This window comes from Elgaria multicarinata, chromosome 4, assembly GCF_023053635.1.
Source record: "Elgaria multicarinata webbii isolate HBS135686 ecotype San Diego chromosome 4, rElgMul1.1.pri, whole genome shotgun sequence".
NCBI classification, from domain to species: domain Eukaryota; kingdom Metazoa; phylum Chordata; class Lepidosauria; order Squamata; family Anguidae; genus Elgaria; species Elgaria multicarinata.
Genome location: NC_086174.1, coordinates 124,408,231 through 124,435,143, shown reverse-complemented (window position 1 = coordinate 124,435,143; position 26,913 = coordinate 124,408,231). Strand labels below are relative to the sequence as shown.

General features: G+C 42.4%; 1 protein-coding gene across 2 annotated transcripts; it reads right to left on the bottom strand.

Moving 5' to 3' along the window:
* Positions 1 to 2,859: 2,859 nt before the first annotated feature.
* Positions 2,860 to 26,913, bottom strand: COLEC11 (collectin subfamily member 11). 2 transcript variants are annotated; one of them, XM_063125117.1, is made up of 7 exons: positions 26,643 to 26,913; positions 22,749 to 22,898; positions 16,421 to 16,492; positions 8,614 to 8,685; positions 5,482 to 5,535; positions 4,464 to 4,559; positions 2,860 to 4,317 (listed from the first exon to the last, which is right to left on the bottom strand). In XM_063125117.1, the coding sequence occupies exons 2-7, from the start codon at positions 22,876 to 22,878 to the stop codon at positions 3,908 to 3,910; spliced, it is 834 nt and encodes a 277-aa protein (XP_062981187.1). In that variant the 5' UTR covers positions 22,879 to 22,898; positions 26,643 to 26,913; the 3' UTR covers positions 2,860 to 3,907. The 2 variants fall into 2 exon arrangements, with proteins under 2 accessions (XP_062981187.1, XP_062981188.1); XM_063125118.1 differs by having other exon boundaries at positions 2,860 to 4,299.

Below are 26,913 nucleotides of genomic sequence, written 5' to 3'. Positions count from 1 at the left end.
CCCTTTAGAAGCAAGTCCCACTTTCTTTAGTGGGACTTAGTACCGATTAAGTATGCATAGGGCTGCAGTTGCTGAGGTGCATGAATTTAACCCCAGCTTATCGTGGGGCACCATTCACTCTTTTGCGCATGTCCCACATTCATTGACTCACCCCAATTATTTCTGATGAGCAAAACAGGACAGATCTCTCAATTTAATACCACAAACCTCCATGGGAAAGAGGGAAGGGCTTGAATCCTATATGACTTTGTGATGGACAGTCAGCTAATGGAAGTTAGAATAACTCTGCATTACACAGAATAAGTTATAATATGCCAATAAGAAGAAACAGGTTTACAAAGACACACTTTTTGTAAACAAGGTGAGCCTAAAATGCTTCCATAATTGGTCATAGCAAATATGCAAACTGTTGATGCTTATTAAGTAAGTAAATACAGTTTATGCATAGTCAAAATTAGAAATATATTACTTAAGTGAACTGCTGTCCTGTGCTAATTGAAAGGAACTATAAGCCAAAGCCAATGTTCACACATCACAGAAACCTGTGAGCAAGCCAGCATGCTATGCAGGCACCTTGATTGTTTCTGCTTTGCTCCTCCTGCCCTGGCTTGGTTAGCATTATGTTGGAACTGGGAACCCTGGCTTGCTGTCCCCCGAGAAATCCTTGGTTAGGACTCCTGCTTGAAGGGGGAGAACAAGTTAGAGTTTTTGGTTCGGATGCACCCAAACCAAGCCAGGAACAAGCAATCCCTGGCTTGTTTAGTCGCTCCTGGTGGCGAGAGAAGCCAAGCGGAGGTTATGGAACCACATGCACCAGCTTGCTGTCTTGCTCTCACGGTAACCTGTTATCTGCCAACTCTCCAAGTGACTCTCTTTGTGGAGAAGAATAGGGTCCCAAAACTCAAGCTGAGATAGTTAATCAATTTTAACTGCTGTTCATATACTGGACACAGTCTTGAAATTCACCCATATTAATAAATGTGTCTCAGTTTAATTCCAGCTCTAACAACCCTGAGAAGCCAGATAAATTAATAACCAATGCATAGGACTGGGATTTGTATCTGACTTCAGGTGGATTTGTTTGTGCAGATGAACTGGGAAATAAAATGCAAATTTAATTTTAATTTCAACCATTTCATGTGCACCCTCCTTGATTTGCAACCGGGCTAGAAGGAAATGCAATTGGATTGATTCTATCATGGGATTAAGGCTTCAGTAATCGTAATTAAAGCTACAGAACTTCACAAAGGGCCAACCTGCAGCTGTAACCAGCCTCATTCTCAGGTGGAGTAAATTGATAACATTCATTAAGTTGATAGAGTCAACTTGCTGCCACAGAATACCTGCAGGGAAAATCTTCACTTCCATTTATCCATATGCCTATGCGGACAAACAAAAGGTTGAGATGAGTTTAAAAACATTTCTCAGTCTGGGAATAGCAAAGATTTTGTGAACTGCATGATAACATTTCCAGGCAGGTCTTTGTACATTTTCTTTAAATACTGCAGTAACATGTAAATATATAAACAAAATCATGGCAGCTATCCTACACCCAATTGTGTACAAAGTATCCCCCTGATTTCAATGGACTTGATTCATGTGCATTTCAAAGTAAGACTGTGTCCATTGAGATTGCTTCAGCCAGAACTGGTCAGCAGCTGAAATCTGGTTAACTTTGGTAAATTATTCTGGCCCCCAAACCTCAACACCAAGATTCACTATAAACCTAAGAAAAATAGAATCTGGGTTCGTGCTTTCTGTAAATAATCTTGTATTTTGCTTCCTATTCTCAAGTTATAATGAATTAAACTCTGCCTACATAATTGGACTGGATTAGTTCAGTGCAGTATAATCAATTTTCCAAATAGTTTGATGGAAGACCCAAAGAACTAGTTCGTTGTTATTGAGAAACTGATAAGGATGCTTTTAAATGGATGCCAGCCTTCTCCAATGTAGTGTTCTTGGACTGAAACTCCCAGAATGCCCTAGTCGTAATCCAACACATCTGGAGGGTACCAGGTTGAGAAAGGTTGTTTGCCTGCAACAGCACAAGACTTTATACTTCAAATGTGGGCATTTAATATTAACAATAACAGTTTTAAAAACAACAACAAAAACCCAGAGATATACGTAGGCAAAAATAACATTCTAAATCTACATTTATGCTTTCCACTGTACTTGTACATCTCCCTTAATCTCAACAAAGGATCCAATGCATACTAAAGACCCACAGTTCATAATCTACCACAGAACTAAGCAAGTTTAAGACCACTGAATTCAAGTGGTTTATGTATGCCTAGTTTGTGTTCCATTATGCCCCTATTTCTTTACAGTAATGCAAACCATGTCCCATTAATTCTTCTCTTCCCTTCTGAAGGGTAAATATTGATATTTGAAATACCTAGATTATATTTACAGCTGTACAATAGTAATATCATATACTTCTTAAAATACCATTATAATACTTTATCAACAAAGAGTAATTAGGGTAGGCCTTAGATTGACAGACCAGTTCCCCTTGTTGCAAATCTTAGGCTGTATCCAATGTGTCATTCCATCACTTCAACTCTGTGCAAGAATCAAATCCAATACTTCGATTCCACTAGCCAAAGGCGATTTCATCAGACTCAATGTTGCTTTGCGCTAATTGTCCTAGTGCTGATAGCAGTTACAGTTAGGCAAGTGCTACTGAAACCGTGCCAACACTTGTCAATTTTTCCACTAGCAGAGCACTGGATATAACCCTTAAAATGTAAGTTTGTCCTTCACTGCTCATTAATTCTTCAGTGCTACTCTTAACATATTTCACGTTCAGATGTGCCAATTCCTATCAAGATCTTGGTCTGTTTTTTTGGGGGGTGGGGGGAGGCATAATCCATTGGGAAGCTCTCCTGTGCAAGCCCTGTCTGAGTCTTAATTTTAATGGGGCTTGCAAAAGAGAACAATGGATTGTGCCAATTCACTTAGCTGCAAATTATGGGTGGTTCTTGGAGACACTCCTCTTTGCCTGGTGGTGGAGTGGGCATGACACAAGGGAGGGGTGTGTGTGCTCCTACTCCACCATGCAAAGAAGAGCATCGCCATGGTAACAAAAAGAAATGGTGCTCTAATTTAAAACCAACAACAGTAGTGCTGAATATGAGCAAAGGAAGTCCACGTTATGGGTGGACAAAAGAGTTTGAGACATGCTGTGTTGGATTTTGTAAGGTGTGTCCACGTTTCACTCACACACTCCTGTATGCCCTATTCAGGTGTTCTAATTCTATGGATGGCAAATGTGCGAGAATGGGAAGTGCACTAGTCCTGCCCTCCTCTGTCACCCTCTACATGTAGACGGAAACTTTCTGAAGGGGGTTGGGAGCCTACTCTATCCATGGAGACCCTCTCCCCTTCAGAAAGTTGCCCTCCACATGCAGAAGTTGACAGAAACCATGATGGAGGGGGTAAAGGTAGCATGCTCTCCCTCCATGCTTTTCTGGCAGACCTATCCAGTGGAATTTTAGGATCCTTTTAATATGCTTTTAGGATATTGTTAAAACATTCTAAAAAACATCGTAAAAGCACACTAAAATCATATACTATGTTTTTAATCAGCATTTTATTATTTTATACTTACTGTTGTTCCCCGCCTAGATCAAAATGGAGATGCGGGTAAGAAATAAATTTATTATTATTATTTACTAGATATTGATTTATTATTCAAACATTTGTATCCCGCCCTATATCACTGGGATCTCAGGGCAGCGCACAGATAAAATCACACAAACAGAATACAGAATTGGAATGCTGGAATAGGGCTACGTACGTACAGAAATCCAGAAACGGAGCAGTGATCATGATATTTGGATTTCACCAGTAATTCATGGCAAGTTCAGGTATAGACGGGGATGGGAAAATATGAATATTTCTACACATTTTCTTTGTCAAATTCACAAACAAAATTCATTGTAATATGACAGGCAACATCATTCCACCCGCCTGAGGTTATCATTTCTACACAGTCCTCCTCCTCATAAGCATTATTCGGTTCGCCGGTACTCCATTTGTTGAAGGTCTGCATAGGAGATTGGTCGGAGTACATAAAATTGCCTTCCTTTTCTAGATCGTTAATGCCGATGAAAACTCGGCTGACGCCAGCTTGATTGATGTAAGAAGCAATTAGGCTATTGGTACTTTCGTCCTTGGGCATACTCAGGGTTCCTCCTCTTCCTTGGCAGTAGAGCTGGGCGTCCATGTACCTCTTCTCTTCTTTCACCAGCAGGTATGTCTTGTTATCCGTCTCTCGCACACCAGCAACAGCTGCGGGGGAGGGCAGTGCTGAAAAGTGAGCACTTGCATTTCTATAAACCAACTTAATACATACCACATAGGGCAGACACAATAAACTGACTATAAGCAAGCAAGGTTCTTTTAAACACAGTATCTTATGAAGGAGGGGGAAATGTTTACATGGCCATTCTTACCTTTTTTAATGAACTTCAATTCAGTTGTCAGCAGCGTCACTTGGTTATCCATTTTACCAATGGCAGTCCGTAGTGGGACACATTCACAAGGAACGCCTGCAGAAATCCATGTACACATGGGTGTTTGCAAGATAATATGATATTGCAAAACTACAGCCAAGGGAACGGGCTTGGCAAAGTCAGCAGGAAAGAAAACTGCATATCCTACAGCTTTGACCCATAATCCTGCTTTCCTATCACCCCAAATCTCTGGATAACACTCATTATAAGCTACAGCAACTACTGACATCTCAGGTCTGAGTGAAGGCATATATAGACACAGGCGAGCCAGTTGCTTACATTCTCCACTCAGTCCCACTCACATATGGGATCACATGAATAAATCTTTCTGAAGTAGATTGCACTCAGATGGAAGTCCATAGTGTCCAGCAGTCATTCCTGCTATGGTGTCAATAAAATCATAGAAATGACTGCTTTAATTTATATCCACGTACACACACTGACATTCCTCCGGGTAATCCTGTACATGGTTGGAACTGTGTGGAGAAAATAAATGACTGAATATGGCAGAGCAGTGTACATGCACGTCTGATTCAGCTCTTAGAGGTCCCAGCATTTTTTTTTAAGTTAATGGCAGGGTTCAGACAATGCAATAACTCACACTCAAGAATTGGGTATGGGTTGTTCTTGAAATGTGGGTTATCATATTGTCCGAACCCAGCTATGCAAACAAACAATGGTTTGCTAACCACAAACAACTCATGAAGAGAACCCATGGTTTATTGTTGGGTTGTGAACTATGGGTTGTTCATGGTTAACCATTCAGTGTGGGTTATTGTGTTGTCTGAACCCAATCATTGTCAAGATGTGTGTTAAAGCAAAGTTGCATAAAGGTTTATCTTGTGACATCTTCTCATATATGCCTATAACGAAGTTACACTATTTACACAATTTCACATTTATTAAATAAGGAAATAAACCACAAGATATTATTAAAGCCAGTGCTGATATGATTTACCTGGATCTCCATTAGGGCCAGGTAGGCCTACATCACCATTATCTCCTTTTACTCCTAAGAAAGAAAGAAAAATTAATAAGCTTCTCAGCAAACAGATCACGGCTATTGTTTCTATTTGACATTAACATATTGCCTCCAGAATGCTATGATGCTATCTGAAGCTCAATGCTCAATGAAATCAATGTAACTTACTCCTGCATAAATGTGTTTTAGGACCAGAGTGCACCACATTGAGCGTATAGTGTGCAAATCCATCAATCGTGAAGAAAAATTATACCTGCCAAATGAGGATGACGCTCCATGCAGCTGGAGAGGTGGACTCTAGTCCAAGAAAGCTTATGCCAGATTTCCCCAGTTTGGTGCCTTCCAGATGACAGCATGGTCACGTGAGCTAGGAAAGTGGGTGTTGTAGTCCAACACATCCGGAAGCTGCCACGTTGGGGAAGGCTATTTTATGCCACGATGACATATCTACATGTGTGGATGCCAATCTACATGTGTGATTTACTGTGGAGGGAAAGCACTTCAGGGTCGTTCAGGACACATAACATTGTGGCCACCCCGCCGCTTCCCTCTGTAAAACGCACATTTTCAGAAAGTCATTTTAGCATGTAATTTTCCTTAAATGTGGCTCCTGCATGCTGGGTGTGTCTGTGCCTGGTCAGAAGAGAGGGGTTGGGAGAACAGCCTGCGAGGTCTGCTCAGATGTAGGGAGCAGCGGCGAGAAAGTGAGCCAAAGGGGTGGCCAAGGAGCTGCTGTTCTGCCGCCACTGCCTGCCCTCCCCACCGCCTCCTTAAGCAGCCTGTCTTCCCCACTGCCTCTGCAGCATCTCTTTCCCATTGAGAAAACTGAAGCCACGGTATATCGCCATCTCACTAAAGCATTAAAGGGTTAAATCCCTAAAGCACTTAAGGGGCTAAAGTGCATTAGCGATATGATGATATACAATGGGATATGTTAAAGATTCACTGCAGGGGACCAACATTTATTTCTTACTTCCAAGTAAACATGCACAGAAAGTGGGGGGGGCTTTACAGAGACTCTCATCCAGCATTGGGATATGTTAAAGTTTCACTGTAGGGGAGCGAGATTTATTTCTTACTTCCAAGTAAACGGGTAAGGATACCTGTTGGTGGGATGTAGGGAAACTTCCAAACAAAAGGCTCTGTGCCTTTTCTCGGGATGCCTGATATCCCTTACAATACATTTCCTGTCCCAGAGCAGGAGAAATTGGGGGGGGGGGAGGGAAACAAGCCTCTCACAAATGGTTGCTGACATTCATTTCGACTGGCAGTTTAGAGTGCAGTGTGACCCATGAAAGCCATTGGTTTGGGAGTGGTATTGTTCGCTTTTTTCCAGCTGAAGTGTGCTGCTGACGGACAAAAGCCAATTTCGGGGGGGGGGACGGGGACGACGACGACGGAGAAAAGCTGAAAACGATTCTCAATGTGTTTCTGTGAAGATTCCCCCTTAGTCCTTAAGATGCTATAAAACTCTTTGTTGTAGCCACTAATATTGTTAACATTCGGTGTTGATACGTTTGTAAACATGCTGTTGAGATACGATGTAACATTTCAAACGTGTAAAGCAAACATAGGGCTTCAGTTATGGAATATTTAATATTTGTTGTCCCAGTTCTACCTGCAAGCTGCATAATTTGGATCCAGACCAAAATGCCACAGCTATGCCTAGAACAGTAATTGTTCCCATTCAGAGTAGGCCTGCGCATGAATGGATGCGTAGTTTCATTTTCATTATTAGCTCAGCACTGGCACAAGAGGTGTCAGTGGTTTTTAACAGAATCGTCATGTTGGGGAAATCAATCTATTCAGCTGCCTCAAAATCAAAGAACTTATTATTGCTTCTTCTTTTTTTCAAACGATCCAAATTGTATAGTATCAGACAAATATTAGCAGGCCCAGGCCCAGATTTTGGGGGTGGGACCTGGGCAGATTGCCCCCAATGGGCTCCCCCAGCACTGACACCCTCTCCTCCCCTGTGCCCAAATGGGACTTCCGTAGCTGCTAGCCTTGTCCTTCCCCTCCTGCTCAATCAGGAGTGCATGGGACAGAGGGAAGGAGGCAGCAGCCTCCCCCTCCTGCTCACTCAGTGGCTTACCCAGCTGCTGGGTAAGCCAATCAATAGGTGGCTGGGAAGGCATGGGGGCAGCCTTGCCCTTGAATTGTTCTCAGGCTTACCCAGCAGCATCACTGTAACAAGCTGGGAGTCGAGCAGCTGCTCAGCTCTCAGCCCACTGTAGCATCGCTGCTGCCAGGTCAACTTGTGAGTGAGAAGTTGGCTGCTACAGCAGTGCCACTGGGAGGACAGAGGGCTTTTTTGAACGAGCAATTTATAGCACACTCGTCACTGGCAGAAGTTCGTGGGTCATTTTAATGATGACGTGAGCCTCCTGTGCGTCTCTCACTCCTTTTTCCAGTTATTCCTTTTTAAAATAAACCTAGGAAAACCCGATTTTTTTAAAGATTGCACTATAAAACACCCACCAGAGGGCGCGGTTCCCATTCAACTATATGAGTTGGGAGGTTCTAACTTACAGGTCATGTGGTCGCTGCTCTCTTCCTGTGTAAATTCAGCTCGTTTCAAATGCGGAAGAGAAGCAGGAAGCAGAGCGACGGTAAGGAAATGCAATTTCTTCCTGTCTGAAAGCACTCTGAGTGGTGCTGGGCATTGGAAGGGACCTTGATAGGCCCAGCTGGAGTGTATGGACCTCAGCAAAAGCCCCAGTATACCAGCTACTGGGACTACACCCGCACATCAGAAACTCTTGACAAAATTAAAAACTCTTAAGAGTATGATGGCATGTGGGCTCATGCCTTACCAATAGACAATGTCTTCCAAGTCTTGTTTTAAACTATAATGATTAAAAGAGTTTACCGTACATGTCTTTTCTTTTGCTGCAAGGTGTTGTGTTTGCAAGTCTTCCCAACCCTAACATGTGTAAAGTAAACTCAAATTTATATATTTGTCATTTCACCAATGATGGCTTGGCATACCAATAGTCATGTCTCTGCAGAACAAACCTTCCAAAATAAATAAATAAACAACTTTTCATTACAAACAAATGAAACATGACAGATTTAAAACTTAATGTACATTGGAAGAAAATATACCTTTTGAACCAATGGGTCCAATTTTTCCATGGCGCCCCATGCTACCTTTCTGTCCTTTGTCCCCCATTTCTCCTATAAAAGACAAAAAATCAAAGACAAATTGAAAACATGAAATATTTTTTAATATACTGCCAGCAGAATTTTCCACCAACTATCTGCCATTACGTGACCCAAACATGCAGAACTTCAACACTGAGGCCATTTGTTTATTCTTAAATTACTTATCAATGAAAGAGTACTTTACTGCACTAAGTATGAACTAGGGCTTAAACAAAATTTTAGCAAAATTCAATGTTTTATAATCTTCACATACACGATTCTCAGGAACATTTAAGTTCTAAATTATTTTAAATATTGCCACCAGTCATTTGTATGAAAATGCTCTGAACAAAATTTGGCAAGATCCAAAAAGAGAAATATCTTCCTAAGACAGTCAATGTTCCCAAGTTTAAGAAATGTCTATCAATTTGATGCCAGATCTACAAAAAGAAATGCTGTTGGTCATCATATACATGTTTCAGGGATCAACTTCAAAAACCTGACCCATAATATTTAATTCTGAATATTTCACCTCATAATTTACAGTTTTGGGTAGGCATATTCCAAGTTTAAATCTGAATACATAATTTATTTCAGTCCATGTTTAGATAATAATGAAAGCCAGACTTAGTCTGGGGACCATATTAGAAACTACTTTTGTATGCGTCTCATACTCATTTGTTGCTGGTGAAACAGGGGCTGTGTTCACACGTAATTAGCCAGGATTTCTAGTTTATCCTACCTTACTGTGACTTAGCACCTTGCTATTTGTTGCTGGTTGATGAATCATGGTTTGTTTGGGAACATCAAATCAGGATTCTGGGTTTGGACATCACAAGAAGCTATGCTTTCTCAGTTAGTTTTACCTGCTCACGCAAACGTGGACTCCTGGTTTATTGTTATGGCTTTCTGCAAAGCCTGGTTTGCAAAATCAGGAACCAGTCTAAGGAATGTATACTCCTTTACCCTCTGTAATGTACATCCCCGACCCTTTTCTTGTCGACTGCAACCATGGCTTAGTATTATATTTGCACTGACGTTAACCATTAAGGTTTAAGTTAGAGTTAATGTCAGGTTCCCTCTTAATCCAAATTAAGCTGCATTTGCATATCCAGGTTAAGAGAAGACATGATTAGCATTAATCATGGTTGGTGCAGATGTAACGCTTAATCAACTTTCCCTGACCTGGTGTCCTCCAGACTTTTGAACCACAATTTCCACCAGCCACTGGTGAAAATTATCATTCGTGGCCAGTGGTCATGAATTATAGAAGTTATAGTCTAGGACCCTGATTTGTTGCTTACAAACAAGCCAGTATTTGTAAACCAACAACAAAATCTGGTTTGTTGATTCCTTATGATCCTGGCATGTTTGGGAACGACAAAGCAGGGTTCAGATGTCGTACTAAGCTATCCTTTCCTGGTTTGTTTTAAAACTTTGTGTGTAGATTTATTTATTTATTATTTATTTATTTAATTACATTTATATACCGCCCCACAGCCGAAGCTCTCTGGGCGGTTTACAACATTTTAAAATAGTAAACATTAAAAGTATACAATTTAAAAACACACACACACACACACACACACAAAAACAGTATAAAAACAACAGTATCCATTTAAAAACAACAATTGTGGGGTCCATTAAAAACAAACTTAACGTTGTTAAATGCTGTTAAAATGCTGTTAAAAATGCCTGGGAGAAGAGAAAAGTCTTGACCTGGCGCCGAAAAGATAACAATGTTGGCGCCAGGCGAGCCTCATCGGGGAGATCATTCCACAGTCGGGGGGCCACCACTGAAAAGGCCCTCTCCCTTGTTGCCATCCTCCGAGCTTCCCTTGGAGTAGGCACTCGGAGGAGGACCTTAGATGTTGAGCGCAGTGTACGGGTAGGTTCATGTCGGGAGAGGCGTTCCATCAGGTATTGTGGTCCCAAGCCATGTAGGACCAAAGTGGGGGAAAGCAGGCTGCATACACTTTGAACTTTGGTAGATCCTAATAAAGATGCTATTTGATTGACCCTGTATATTCTGATCCTTGAAGTCTGAGGAGTTCTTTGGATTTTACCACAAAGCACTTGAAAACAGTAACACTTTGTGATAGATAAATTTAACCCTAGACAACTCTGCTGACAGGCTGAAATGAGCCATATACATCCACAGCTACAAAGGAGGAAACAGATTAACTTCTAGAACCTCTCTCCAAAGACCCACACTTTCCGGCTGGACTTGCTTGTCAACTATTGATTGTAGCAGCCAGTAAAGCTGGCAAAGTTTTCTCACTTCCTCCTTCCTGGCAAGGCTAGGGCTAGGACGTTCCAGGGGTTGGCAGGTGTCTGGGGCTGCCAACCCCTAATGCCAGCCCTGTCTCCAGCCATGAAACCAATGCTGCATCTCTCAGCCCAAGACATAAGGCCATTTTAAAAGAGTTTCTCATTACGTTGCAATCAGGTTTTTAAAAATTGTTACTTCTGTGGCAGAATGTTCATTGCTAATTGCCAGGATTAAATTTCTGGACAACACTAGCAACCTGGGGGCTATATTTAAACACCCCTACTTCTACCTCACACACTTCTGGAAACATCACACACACACTTAAAACACAACGCACACACACACTTTTTATGTTCAAGTAACTTAAGGTAGACACACTTTTTTTTAAAAAAGCAAAGTAGAACCCACTAACTTGCCTTCCCCCTGCCATGACTGACAAGAAACCATGACATTTTAAGCACATGGAAAATTCTGATCAGAGTCACGTCAATGTGGTCAATGGTCCTCAATAAATGTAAATCGGGAACTACTTACCAGGCCTAGAAGAGACCATGTTGGGAACCTCAGTATTCCGAAAGGATTACTACCCAATAAGAAAACAATTGGACTAGCTTGGCCTCTTCCCACTTTAACCTGGTGGGTAAACTCTTCCATCACTACAATATTCCAGACTACTGATTCCCATGAATCGTCTCGTCCACCGCACAGGTGGGGTGGGGACTATAATATATCTGGCTGCTTTTTATCTTGTATACACTTATGTAGCAAGGGCACACTAGTAGTTTTGACTGGGTAAGGGAGGCTTAACTGGTAGCAGAAGAAAACAAAAATGTGGAGCCATGATGATTCAGAAATGTATTTGCTGTGGCATCGCATAGAAGGAATAGGAACGAAACTAGAGGAATAGGTTGCTGGATCAAAAACAGTTTAAATTAAAGAGCAATTGGAAATGGAGGAAAGAAGTACATCAGAAATCTGAACTCCTGGACCTATCCAAGCAGTCTTTAATACGTTATTTCAAGCAGCTGCATCTGAAATTAAACAGGCATGTATCCAGACGATAAATACAACATTATATACATAAACACAGTTAATTTGCTCTCTCTGACTTAATGCCCTTTCCTGTAAACATCGTATGGTACAGAACATTTATCAGTAGTAGCCAGCACAAGGAAGTCTGTGTGCCCTCCTCAGAAGTGACCATTTCACTTATCTCAGAACCCAGGAAACGTAAGTACTCATTGTCCTCTGTTCTTGACAAGAACCCTTCAGCTTTGATTTCTCACACACTGACCCTTCTGCTCCACCAAACATCCGTTTATTCCAGTCCTGACAAAAGCACTGAGTAACTTAATGTGAAAGCAAAGAGCCGTATTTCCTAGGGTTCTCTCTCTCCACGTGATTTAATATGCTGTGAGACTAGAGGCTGCTTCTTCACACATCACAAAATGTCCTGCACAGAGGCCACTTCTGTATATGAATTCACATATAACCCATGTGCAGATGGCCAAATGAGAGAACTGAACATCTGGGTTTCCTGCTGCTGATACACCATGTGGGTGGCCACAGCTGGCTATGGCGTCCTAGAATGTAAGCCTATGCGGCAGGGTCTTGCTATTTTATTGTTTTACTCTGTACAGCACCATGTACATTGATGGCGCTATATAAATAATAATAATAATAATAATAATAATAATAATAATAATAATAATAATAATAATAATAATGTGCACACAAATATATGTAGGAAAAGTCCACCATGTGTGCCCATCACATGCAACAATCTACAGGAATGTTTTAGTCTGTGAAGAGGCCTTGCCTCTGAATGTGCTCTAACTTTTACTCCAGAATAACCATTATTCCCTCTGATTCTGTTATTAGCAACACACACATATATTTATATATATATATATATATATATATATATATATATATATATATAAATATAAACTTCCTTTAGTATTCTTTACTTATTTTCAAAGGACTATATGGATACTTTCATACAAAGTACTACACTAATGTAAAAACCCATTCAACTAGGGAGATGATGGGGAGGTTTTGTTTGATGAATGAATAAGTATTTGGATGGTGAAGTAAGACATAATGTCTTTAACGGCTAGCAGCTTTTTTGGGGTATTGCAGCCTCTTGGGCTGATGGCAAGCTTTCAGGACAGGGCAGCCATTAGCACCTGGCAACCGTGGGCAGCTGCCAGGGCCCTGGCACAGCCACCCACTGATGCCTGCTCTGGGGTACCCTTTCCTTTCCTGACCTAGCACACCGAGGGGCAAGATCTAGCTACCCTTTCAATTATATACAATGCCTCTGACCTAAGCATTCTTCGAGGGCAGTGGTCTTCAACTGGTGGGTCGCAACCAAAAAGTGCCTCGCGAGATCAGTCCGGAAGGGTTGCGGCAAAGCTGTTGCCGCCATGTTGAACATGGAGGAGGAAATTGTGAAAGTGGGTCCCATGTTGCAGATTGGGCATCCGAAGTGGGTCTCGGGTCTAGACCAGTTGAAGGCCACTGTTCTAGGGCATTGCAGGAAATTTAGTGGGAGGCTAGACCCAGCTGACTCACTATGCCCCCCTAACAGCAGAGAGGGGTCCAGAGGTCACTTTGCCTAAGGCACCCTCAAATCTGAAACTCCCATCAGCTCCAGCCAGCATGGCCAATGGTCAGCGATGATGGGAATTGTAGTCAAATATCTGGAAAACACCAGGTTGGGAGAAGGCAAATCTCTTCCAGTATCCTGTTTCAGGTTTTTGTTCATCTCTCTCTCTCTCTCTCTCTGCAAAGATATTTCCTGTTGCCATGGTGAGCTAATGTTTGTTAGTCTGTGTTTGTTTGTTTTGTGTGTGTGTATATATATATATATATATATATATATATATATATATCTTCTAGTTCTCCCAAAGCATAAATGCCATATTTAGTATTTCTTTCTTTCAAATGGCCCCTTCCAGGCCTTTCTCAAAGAAGAGCGCCTGATGCTCAAAGTCCAGGAGTAGAGTCAATGAAAAGGAGTCAAATAGATAGGTTTCTAGAGTACAGTGATTTTCTCATAGGATTTCCTTCTCTTGGTTTACAATGAGAACGGCCTCTCTAATGTCTTTTTATATACATATACATATACATATACATATATATATATATATATATATATATATATATATATATATATATATTACTTACAAAGAACCAGAGTATTTTGGAACGTACAGGCCTGGCACAAAAAGAATTACAGAAATGCTTGTAATCCCAAAGCGTCACTGTAAACATAAATCATTGCCAGAACAGCAGAGGAGTTACGTTTTCCTTCTCCCTTTGTCATACAGTAGTTAAGGAGACATCATCATGGGTCTAAAAATACAGAGAATTAATTTGAACTGCTTCATGAATGTGAGAAATGTCATTTTTTAGCTCAGCCTTCCCTAACTGGGTGCCCTTCTGACGTCTTGGGCTCCAACTCCCATCATCTCCAACCAGCATGGCCGATGGTCAGTGATGATGGGAGTTGTAGTCAAATATCTGGAAAACACCAGGTTTGGGGAAGGCTGATTGTGACATATGAGCAGGGTCCTGCTGACTCTGAGCAAGGGTCCGTCTCTTCCAGCATCCTATTGGCAACAGGCAGATGTGGGGAACCTGGGGCCCTCCAGATGTTGTTGGACTCCAACTCCCATCAGCCCCAGCTAGCATGGCAAACACTCAGGGATGGTGGGAGTTGTAGTCAAACATCTGGAGGGCCACAGGTTCTCCACACCTGGTCTTAGGAATCCACAATTTAAGGGGGGTAAAGCGATAATACATTATATAGTCTTGAGGAAAACACACAAGCTGTGACCTGGTTCGCACAACACAATAGCCTACCTTGGCTTAATTTACCTGTTGCCTCATGCCAGGCGAACCTACTGTAGGTGGCAGAGATGGTCTGAAAGTTAAACCACCCTGAAAATAATGTGTGGCTTGTTTTAGGGTTATTTGAGGATTATCTGTGATGGGTGACCTGACCTAGTGTCTGTTACAGTTTAGAAATCTGAGAGGATCAGAGTAGAAGTTCATACAAGTGAAGGGTTGGAATTTCCCCCCTCTGGATCCCTTTCCTTTGTACTGTGTTCACCCCTTTTCCTTCCCAATGCCCTTACATTGCTATCTTTCTTCATTTCATTGGATTGGGGAGGGGGAGGGAAGCTATCATTAGCAGCACACCCACCAAATTGTGCCAACTCCAGCTTTCCTTCTCTGTTCTAAACCCAACTGGCTTTGCTCCACCTTTGCCTCCAGCCTCCACCTCAGCTGATTTATTTTATTGATTTATTTAAAATATTTCTTGGTGGCCTTTCAGGGCAGGTGAACCTGCAAGGCGATTTGAGCTCTTTGCCTCTGTGCGCAGCCTCATAGACCCTCTTCACTCATTCCCCAGCTGCCTTTGCCTACTTCCTTTGGGCAATAATAGTAGTCATACATAGCGCAGAGCTATTCATTTCAATGTGTCTACTCTAAGTAGGATTAAAATTGGATACTACCATTTGCCTCCTGCTTATTACTTCTCATTTTCCTATGGTGACCAAATGAAAAGGAGGACAGGGCTCCTGTATCTTTAACAATTGCGTAGAAAAGGGAATTTCAGCAAGTGTAATTTGTATGCATGCAGCACCTAGTGAAATTCCCTCTTTATCACAACAGTTAAAGCTGCAGGAGCTATACCAGGGTGACCAGATACAAAAGATGACAGGAACCTGGGACCTTTTGCATGCAAAGCATGTGCTGTATCACACTGAGCTATGGCCCCTCCCCAAGTGTTATAAGTCAACTGAGTATTATAAGTCAAGCAGTAGGAGAAAAATGAAAGTGTAGTGGCAGAATAGATACTATGTTATAACGTTACCTGCCAGAAACTCAAAAGGTAAGAAATGGAGAATTTCTCCCAGGTATTTAGCAATATGTAATGAGCCTGGGTCTGGGGGTGTTTTTTGGCTCATCATTTCTAAAGCTGTTAGAGTGGTTTTAAATGTATGCGCATTTTGCATGTTTTTGTGGATTTAAATTTTTGTATATTGTTTTTAAAAGTTTTATCTTATGTGAACCGCCCAGAGAGCTTCGGCTATGGGGCAGTATACAAATGCAATAAATAAATAAAATAAAATAAGAGATCCAGGCCTATCTTTCTCTCTCTCTACCTCCTCTACTCTGCATGTTTCCTACTTCTAGCCACTAAGACAACAGTATATCAAAATATTTCTGTACTGTAATGTCCTCCACTGCAAATCTCAGATCAACCCCAAACAAACTATACTCAAATAAATGGTACAGCCAAGAACCCGAACTACCCTGGCCTTGATTGGGCTACAAATCTACTTCTGCAGCTATAGTATCAGGATGTATGCAGAAACGTACTGCCAAAAGGTTTAAGAGGCTAGCCTCCACGCATCACTAGGGAATGTAAAGTCATTCACCTTGGTAAAGAGCAATCTCCATACTGTTAAAGAGACTTACCTTTTTCTCCTGGAGGTCCAACTCGCCCTGGGCGGCCTGGGACACCTTTCTCCCCCTTTTCACCAGCTTCCCCTATATTATGTAGTGAAAAAATAAATTAAAGCATTGAATTCCCAATGCAAGCATCTTGATTTATAGTGACAATTACAACAAACACCCGTATCATTAGCTCAATGTTGTCAGAAGGTGTGGGTGTGTATGCATATTATTATTATTATTATTATTATTATTATTATTATTATTATTATTAATTGCATTTTTATACTGCCCGATAGCCAAAGCTCCCTGCCGAAGCATATATCTAAATGTAAGAAGAGCCTGGCTCACAGATGTGTCTGTCTGTTTGTGTTTGTTCAGCAACCTCAGCTTTTGAGCTGCACCATTTTTCAAGTTTTTAGACACAGGATGAAAGATTCCCCCATCAAAACAGAGAAGTAAAAAGTATGTTTATGTCCTAAGAAACTTACAATAGTATCGTAGGTAGCTACTTTATAATCAATCTGACCATTGGTGCATCTAGTCCAGTACTGTTGACACTGACTGGCAACAGCTCTCCAGGCTTTCAGGAAAGATTCTTTCCTAACCCTACCTGGAGAAGTTGGGGTTGAACCTGGGACCTTCTGCATGCACAGTATGTGCTCTACCACTGAGCTACGTCCCTTTGATAGTTGGAAGGGAACAATGGTAAAGGGAGAATTAGAAAGAGAAGGCCAAAGGAGGAACAGTGAGCATATGCAAAACAAGTGGTTTGGGTTTGACTCTCAGCATTGAAGACTTCAATATCGTAAGATTTAGGATACTAGTGGTAAAAGTGTCTCAGCATCTCCATGGAGATGTGAATGCCCAGTTAGATGCATATAAACATTACTTCTTGTACCTCTGCAGTGCTATCGGCTTTCTGGGGAAAATCTCACTCCTATTTCTGAAAATGTATAGATTGTGAAGTTTAAAAGATGAGGCGGCTGAGCAAACACAGACAAAATACCTACAATTCACACCGAAGAAGACAGCATTGTTTCCCCACCAATTAACTTGTAGTGTACATTGTGCTGTTTACACTTCAATTAGTGTGTGTGACCCTTGCCACAAATAGATCATGAGCTGGGTATTCTAAAATGAGAGAGTCAATATATATTAGGAAGTAATATCACATGTAGTAGATTAATGTCATTGGATACTATTAAAATTTAATTTCAAACAAATGCGTTGTTCCAGCTCATAACCCACCGCCCATTGGAATAACAGATAACCAATGAGGAAGACATGCAGGCCCAAACCAGCAGCTATGTCACAAACTGATGAGTTGTTGAGAAGGGCAGGAGACCATAGAAGAAGGGATATAGAATGTTCTGTTACAGAAAAAAAGCCACCCTTTCCACCAAACTTGTCTTTCTGGAGATCAGCAACACCACTGAACTGAATGACCAGAGAACACACAGACGCTCAACTCACCCAGACAAATGAGTTTGTAAAGCTCAGAACACAACCTCCCCATTTACTCACAGTCTCTATTTTGTCATTATTTTTAAACCCACATGCTGTAAAACTTCAGAAACACACACTGTAACTGAGCCTACCTGAACCTGGTGCCCTCCAGATGTTTGGGACTAAAACTGCCAGAATTCCTGACCATACTGGTTCTGATGGGAGTTGAAATCCAAAAGATCTGGAGGACACCAGGTTGAGGAAAACTGCCCTAACCTAAAGCACTAATGATGAGACAAAGGGGCTGCCTAAATGCTCGGAAAGCCCCGGGGTATGTGTGTGGTGGGGTAGCATTGTTTATACGCTGCCATCATGCACCCACCCTGAGGCTTTCTGACAAAGCTGCGGAAAAAATCAGTTGGCGACTTACCCCAACTTTTTCTCCGGAGAGTGGTGAGGATGCACAAGATGGCATCAAGACAGCGGAGGCATAGCCTGGTGGAAGGTGACCTGCAATTGGTCGCGTTCCACCAGGAAGAGGGCCGGGGCGGCTCTGGTCCCAGGTTAGGTACCCAGAAACCCCACGCTTCCTTCTCGTCATTGGGATTACCCAACACCACCCTAGGGGAGAAAAGGCGTGAGGTTTGAGAGGAAAGTGGCACCAACCCGGCGCCATGAAGACACCCCCACAGTTAACATTAAAGGGTACCTCAGCTTGCTAGAAAGTAGAGCAGTAGAGAACTCCATTGCTTTCGTTGGTCATAAGCTTCTTATGGTGGAAATTGTGGGGAAATGTACTGCTTTACACACACACAAAAGTATATGCAAACAGCACAGAAGTAAAACATGCCCTTTGCAACAGCCCCGATAGGAATACCCATTGCTGTTTGTCTGTCTGTGAATACAGCATCAGCCACAGGGCCATTCCAGATGTGAGGTGGCTCCTTTGTTAAACTTTGCAGTACTGTCAAAGACACCTCATTGACAGCCCCTCAGAAGAAGAAATATGACTGCTCCAAAGTACTAAGACTCAAGTCTGCACAGAAGCTGAGGACACAAGCTGGATTCCAGCCAACAGAGGAAAGGCTCCATATCTCATTAGCGCTCTTCTAAGCTAGCCAGCTACCCCCCTGACAGTTTAGATCAGGCACTGATGGCTTTTTAGAGATTTTACATTAGCTGCGGCCTTCGCAGGCCATTTTATGCCTCACTGAATTTCTTCATCAATCTCCCTCACCATTATGATTATAGCTTCTAATTAGAAAGGATATGCAGAAGCACGAACAGATTTAGGATTTTTTTCCTCCCCTTCAGGCTTCCATTCCTCCCCCCATTTATATCTTTGTGTTCCTGATTACTTGATAAAAAGGAGATTATTGTTGGAACTCATTAAACGGTAAAGGCTTGTACGTGGTAAAAACCATAGTCCTTAGCATTTATGCGGCATATTCTAATGAAGTTTTTCCCCCCCTAACAAAACAGAACCATGTTTTTATTAAAAACACAGGGTTTTGTTTTTTGGGTTTTTTTTTTTTTTGCTTTTTACAAACCATCAGACAGGTGTGGTTTATTAGGTGTTACGTTTCAGTTTTTCAAAGAGGGAAACTAAGGTAGAGAAAGTAAAATGTGTTTCTTCCCAAGGTCAAAGAAAACATAATGTCCCCATCTGCCCAGTTTTTGTTCTGACCAATAGGCAATTCCTTTACATAAGAATGCACTGTATTAAATCTAATTATAAAGCACTGGTCCCCAATTTGGCACTGCTTTCAATTTCTTCTTCCAAAGCACCATTTTACCTGTTCGATTAAAAGCATTCTATCATGTTCAAACACTTCTTTTGGAAGGTTTCATCCACAGGACAGATGATAGCACACGGAGTAGAAATCATCCCTGTGGCTTGGTCAGAGCCATTCCAGAATGGAAAGGCAGAATGAACAAGGTCATATCTATAACTTAAGTATATATTGCTTTTATGCCACCATGGACTCACCCCGAAGTATCAAGGGACTGTCTTTACGACGCCGGGTTTATTTTATTTATTTATTTACAATATTTATATACCGCTCCCCATTGAAAATTTCAGAACGGTGTACAAGATAAAGTAAAATAAAAACAGAATAAAACACTTTAAAATAGATTTTAAAAGAAGCAAAACGTACAGTGAACTGTGGCTGGACATTAAGTAAAGCCTTCCTGGAATAATGATGTTTTCAGGAGGCGCCGAAATGAATACAAAGTTGGTGCCTGCCTGACCTCCAGAGGCAGGGAATTCCATAGGAGGGGGGCCACCACGCTGAAGGCTCTTCCCCTGGTGGAGTCCAATCAGAGGATGGATCTATGTGGAACCACCAGGAGCATGCCCTCGGATGACCTCAGTGACCGGGCAGGTTGGTAGAAGAGAAGGCGCTCTCTCAGGTTGGCACTGACTCCCTTCTCAACCCTGCACTTTCCATTTCCTGGGGCATCAGGTAATCCCGACGCTGAGAAGGGAGCGCAGGGTTTCTGGGTGGCCATCTGGGTCCTGGAGCAGCCCCCGCCCTCTTCCTAATAGAAAGCAGCTAATCATAATTCCTCTATCATATGCATCACACTTTCCATACACTGCAGTGGATCTCAAGCAAAACTCTTAACCACTCAAATTATGATCCCCAAGATACTTTGGGGTAAGTCCATAATGGTGGCAATAAAAGCAATATATGCTTAAGGTATAGATAGTCTCAATAACAGAGGTAGATGGACTTCAAGCTTGTGGGATCTATTTTGTTTTCTTTCCTTGAATCCACTAGCTGGAGCCAAGAACAAAATATTGCTTTGCAAAAACATGAGGATGGACATACTCTTTAGGGACAGAGCAGGTCTCAATGCATTTCTGTCCAATATATATATATTTTAGAGTTCTAGAACTAAGTCACATTCCTTTCACACACAAAAATCCATTCCTTGTTTCTCCTCAGGCTTTTTTGTTTGTAAGTTTCAGCAACTTAGGGTGCAATCCTACGCATGTTTCGTCAGAAAAAAAGTCCTTCAATTGGCTGGGGAATGCTGGGAGTTGTATGACTTTTTTTCCTGTCTAAACATGCATACGATTGTACCTTTAATTTATTGGGAGATGGGGGAAAGGGAGGAAATATTGCGATCATTAAACAATTGGGAGACAAAACCTTGATAGTGACGTACTGCAAATCACCCAGTGATCAACCAGTAGATTCCAATCTTCTTTCTGTCTGCCCAAAGATACATCAGGAACATTGTAAAGGTAAGCTGCTTTACTGTGGCATGAGCTTATATTGACATTAACCTATGTTTCAACATGCCTGGGATAGATAAAGGCAGCAGTGGGGCTCTGCAGTACAAAGGACGACAAACGAACCTAACAAGGTGACGGCTATTAAGAACAGTAATGCAGAAATGACATCCTGATAGTTTGAGAACAAAACCTGAATATATTAAACAACCAAAATGTAATCTGCATTTGCTGGAATATCAAAGCATGAATACTTAACAATTACTCTAACACCAATTATGGCTACTGACAAAACCACTCAGCCATAAGCCTTATTCAAAGCATAAGACCTGTGTCAAATTTGACAATGAATCCCACTTTATTACAGTTGCCCTTTCAATATTTTTCTCTCCTGTAAGTTTAGTGATCTCAACTTTGGAAGCAGAATTTTCAGGCCTGAGGGTTCCCACAAAAAGCAAAGAGACAGGGCAAGTAGTTCCTGTCCCTTTAAAAAACCGGGGGGGGGGGGTCTGCGAGTGCATGAGGAATGTAGATACAAAAGGATCTGGTGAAAGCAGAAAACTTAATAACTGGGTGGTGGTGATCAAAATGAGAAATTCATTTCGAAGAGACAATTAAGTTCATAATCAAAAAATCTAAAGCCTGGAATTCTAGAACAGGCAACAAGTCAAACAATATGAATATGAGAAAGGCCTCTGTGCAAAGTGCCTCTAAAGTATGCATTTTGTATTGTACTCATTTCAAAACACTTGTTCATTTTCCTGTTACAGTTGTGGGGGATAGGGTTTGCCCTTGGCAGGTTCTAGGAGCAGGGAAAGTTATAAGCATGTTCAAGGGATCGATCTGAGAACTAAGGTGTGGGTGGGTCAGTGTGTACTGGGAATTCTGCAACGATGTGATGTTTCGGTACCTCTCACAGCCCTCCATGGTCCTGCTAACAGTTCCAGCTGTTTGTTGCCAGTGGTGCAGCTCTGTAATTTCAGCACCTGAACCTAATTATCTTACGGGTGGGGTGGGGGGCTTTAGATGGCCATGTGCGTTACTTCAGTTGTGAAGTACTCAACTAACATTTCTCGATCACCCCCAACAACCTCTATGTTCCTGCTGTGTTAGAATCACAACAAAACTGTTTGCCCATCCGGATCATCATCATCATCATCATCATCATCACCATCTGAACATGTGCAGTTTTGCATTTTAAATCCACAAATCAAACCAGCATGACTAAAGGAATGAAATGGAGTTTCCTGTGTGTGTGTGTGATGCACCTGCATCTCTCTCTCTCTCTCTCTCACACACACACACACACACACCACCTCTGGACTGCAGGGCCCTGGACTTTGGCTCTGAGGTCCAGTCCTAGCTGTCCCAATATTCATTGCTTCACCACCATTTTGCCCCACCCTGCCCCACGAGTGCCATTTTTGATAGAAAGATGTGGTACAAATCAAATAAATAAAGAAATTCCAGCAAAGCTTTAGGGTGTAATCAACTCCCAGCATTTTCCAGCCAGCATGCATGGGATTGCACCCTTAAAAAGACAGTTTGCATATGCAATTAAGGCAATACAAAACAATTGCATGTGCAAAACGAAATACAAAATAAGAGTAGAGGGGAGGGGAGGATGTCATTGATCATAAGGAGAGAGATACCCATTACCTTTGAGGCCTGGAACGAGAATCTGAACAGAGCAGGATTCTTCTGCAATATGCTGAGCATATCCAGATCTTGGAAGAGACAGGAAGGCCAGGCTAATTACAGAGACAAAGAAAACCAGATCACTCTTCATAATGAGCTTGTCCCTTACTCCTAAAGGAAAGAATGAATAAACAGTTAATAGGAATTCCAAAGGCTCCCAACAGTTCGAAAGAGTTTACAGTATTCTACAAATGCAACAGTCAAGTGCTTCCTACCTTTGCAGCATATAAAAATAACATGTGCCTTGTGTATGTGGAAAGCATAAAAATGAGAGCCCCATGAGATATTGCTGCCATTTTGCAGGAAAACTAGTCTAGAGGTTCTCAAACTCCAGCAGAGTGAATCTTTGCAAGGCAAAAAAAAAATCTTCTAGAGCTGCCAGCTGCTGCAACTAAGGAAAAAAGGGCTTTGCTTAGCAAAGCCCATTTTTCCCCTCAGCCCAGGAACATCAGACGAGCAGATCAAAGGAAGAGAAAGATCACAGAGACATAAAGATCCCAAGGGAAGTGAAAAAGAAAAGAGGGGCCCAGCACCACAGATAATCAACCCAAAACAGGCACGGAGCCTCCTGTACCTCACTGATCTGGAGGATGAGGTTGGCAGTCAGTCTCCAAACCCAATCAATGCACATTGTGGGAGAGGTCAGTTCATGGTACCCCTAGGGAGGAGGAACTCGCATTTTCAAAACCACTGAGAGAGGTCAGCTGAGGGGAAAGTAAGAAGCTTAGGAAAAGATCCCAAATGCATTTGAGCGGCGGGGGATGGGGAGACGGGATGTAATGAAAAAATGAATAAAGCTGCTTTTTCACCACTTTTTTTTTGCTGTCAAGAGGGACAACTGTCAAGATCTTCCTGGTTTAAAAATGTAAAGTAAGAACCCATAATCCAGGGTGGTATGAGAAGATATGCGCACGCACGCACGCACACACACGTGTTGGGCTGACTTGGTTTGTGATGGTCTCCATTGAGTTCTGGTTCAAAGGATTGTTCTGCCTTGAAGGCACTGGCCTTCCCACGAATGGCTGAAAAATATAGGTTGAGTTGGGATGGGGGGAAGATGATTATAACTCTCCAATTCTGCCCACTCCTGTCAGAATCTGTATGTATTTAGCTAGTATATAATATTCCTGAGCATTTTTTTCTAGGAACAGGGTGCCAAGATTCAAAGCCATCCCCATCTTGTATCCTGGAAAACCAGCTTGTGAATCCCAGATTTCCAGGGACTACACTATATGCAAATAGTCTGTGGACACATGACAGCTTCCCCTTGATACACTTTTGAATATTTTAAGGCCTAAACTATAAAGCCCTACATGGCTTGGGACCACAATACCTGATGGAACGCCTCTCCCGACATGAACCTACCCGTACACTGCGCTCAACATCTAAGGTCCTCCTCCGAGTGCCTACTCCAAGGGAAGCTCGGAGGATGGCAACAAGGGAGAGGGCCTTTTCAGTGGTGGCCCCCCGACTGTGGAATGATCTCCCCGATGAGGCTCGCCTGGCGCCAACATTGTTATCTTTTCGGCGCCAGGTCAAGACTTTTCTCTTCTCCCAGGCATTTTTAACAGCATTTTAACAGCATTTAACAACGTTAAGTTTGTTTTTAATGGACCCCACAATTGTTGTTTTTAAATGGATACTGTTGTTTTTATACTGTTTTTATGTGTGTGTGTGTGTGTTTTTAAATTGTATACTTTTAATGTTTACTATTTTTAAATGTTGTAAACCGCCCAGAGAGCTTCGGCTGTGGGGCGGTATATAAATGTAATTAAATAAATAAATAAATAAAATAAATAAACTCTGGCATTGGAATAAGTTTCAAGGCTGAACCATGATATTAAGCCAATACAATGTTACTTAATCCTTTGTTCTTGTCCAAATAATATTTTATGTGGAGTAGGTGTGGAGACTGATTGAATAATTGGAGTATTGACTCATCTGCATGGATGCAAAACTCCATGTTCCTAGTAACCATTAGTGCCTAAAATATTGGGCCTGACAACAGGTATCTAGGTGACAGAAAAGGGCAAGAAACAATGTCCTCCTCCTATGTGTATTGTTGAACCCTGCCACTGCCTCCTCTTAGTCCCTATCTTATTCCTTTCTAGTTCCATTAGCCTAACTGCACTTGCAGTGCAACTTGGCCTGCTATCCTCCCTGCCTGCTGAAGCCAGGATGGATATGTGCTTGCAGCAGAAATAGGGGCCTGGCTATCGACTCCTTTTCCTCATAGGTCTTCCTTGTCCAGGTAGCTCCCATCAGCGATAGCGGCTGTGGCAAGAGCAACTGGCATAGCACTCTGGAATGCCACCCACCCAATGCCTCACTTTTGAGGACTGCTCAAAGCACAGCATTGCATGGGTAGACTCTCTGGGAAGCCCCATCCACTGCTCAGAAGAGAGAGTGGTCAGCCTGGCCCAAATGCCTCTCTGTGAGGGGTCCTTCCTTAGAGTGAAGTATTGGCGGGGACATAGCCCTAGAGATCACCTGCGCTGCTCACAGTGCAAGCGGTCTGCAAGGCCACTTTCCTTCCAATGTCTTGCTCTATGGAAGGACCATTCAAAAGGGATATGGAGGGAGGGGAAAGTCCGGCACTGCAACCATCGGGACAAGGAGGGCATGGAATGCCACCCAGGAAGGTAGGAATGGAGGAGAAGGGCTGTGCTGTGCTGTCATGGCCAGAGGGTAGGAAAGAAGAGACAGCAGCAGCAAGGGAAGGTGGAGTAGGGTGGCCAGCCACCACCACCACCATCAATGGAGGGGAAAGAAGGGAGGAGGGTGGACAGCAGATGCCTCCGCTACCATTATCGTAACTGTCAGCAAGTTGGAAAACAAGAGGAAGACGGGCAGTGGCCAAACTGTTGTTGCCGTGGGGGGAAGGAGGGGGGAGGATGACTGCTGCTGTCCCCACCATCATGGCTGCGATGGGGAGAGAAGAGAAGGCAGTGGTGTGAACTCCCACCTCAGCTAGAAAGCCTCACTGGCTCCTACGTTTTGCACCTGTGCACAAAACTTTCCTCCATCCCCTTCTCCAAAGCCTTGGCCAAAATCACTTAATTATTGCCACCCTTTTTTCCTGGCAAGGCTCCAGTGTCTTTAACCACTGCGTGATAGTTAGAAAGCAGGCCTGGCATATTCTATAGCCCTTATTTCTACACACTCCAATCTAAACTCTGTGTGTGTGTGTGTGTGAATCAGCAGTGTGGGGAACAGAGCCACCATCTTTGCAATGCTAGAAGACAGTTCTGCGAGTCTGGAAGAATGTGTTTACTAGGTCTTTGTTACCTCTATAATTCCTACAAAGAATGCCAGTCCAGCTTTGCTCCCTTCTACCCCCTTCCCACCCTCTGCTCACTTCACATTCTCCATAGCAGCTTTCCCCAACTTCACACAATCCAGGTGTGTCAGAATACAACCCTCAGCGTCCCACAGCCTGGTTGGGGAATGGCTGCTCCATTGGTTGCAGGAAAATATTCATCAGTATAAACACACTGCAATGTTTGTGCTATTTTAAAAGCATTAAAACTAAAGCTGGAAAGCAAAGCTATATGGAAGGAGAACAATAATAGCTTTCATTCCATTTCATATTTATGAACTGCAAAAATACAAATCATTTTTCTGTACTTGCTGACTTTCGATGACCTGAATTGCAACAGCTTCAAATGGTTATGAACCCCAGGCCTGTCCTGAACATAAAATGCTATTGAATTGATCCAACTTGCATTTAAAAAATACCTGACAAGTCGTGCAATTGCTAATCAGGCCTAAATGTTGTCACTCACTCCACTACTGAACGTATACACATGATCCCACATCTATTTGCCTCCCTAAGGCTTTTGAAGCATCACCAACCTTATGACTGCTGAGAAAACAGACTCCGTAAGCCAGCCTCTTCTTGGAAGGACACTGCACAGAGGAACTTCATTGCTACTATTTACAAAAGCCCAATCGTTTTTAATTTGAAGCGCTCTTGTCTCCTGCTCTGCGATGTTCAGCAAATCAGACCCAACAGTTTCCAGCGTTATCTATAAACAGCTTCCTGTTTGAAACAGCTCAGCTGTCCAGCAGGACAGTAATTAGGAGCAAAATGTGTGGGAACGCAACAGCGACCCATGATGTAAGC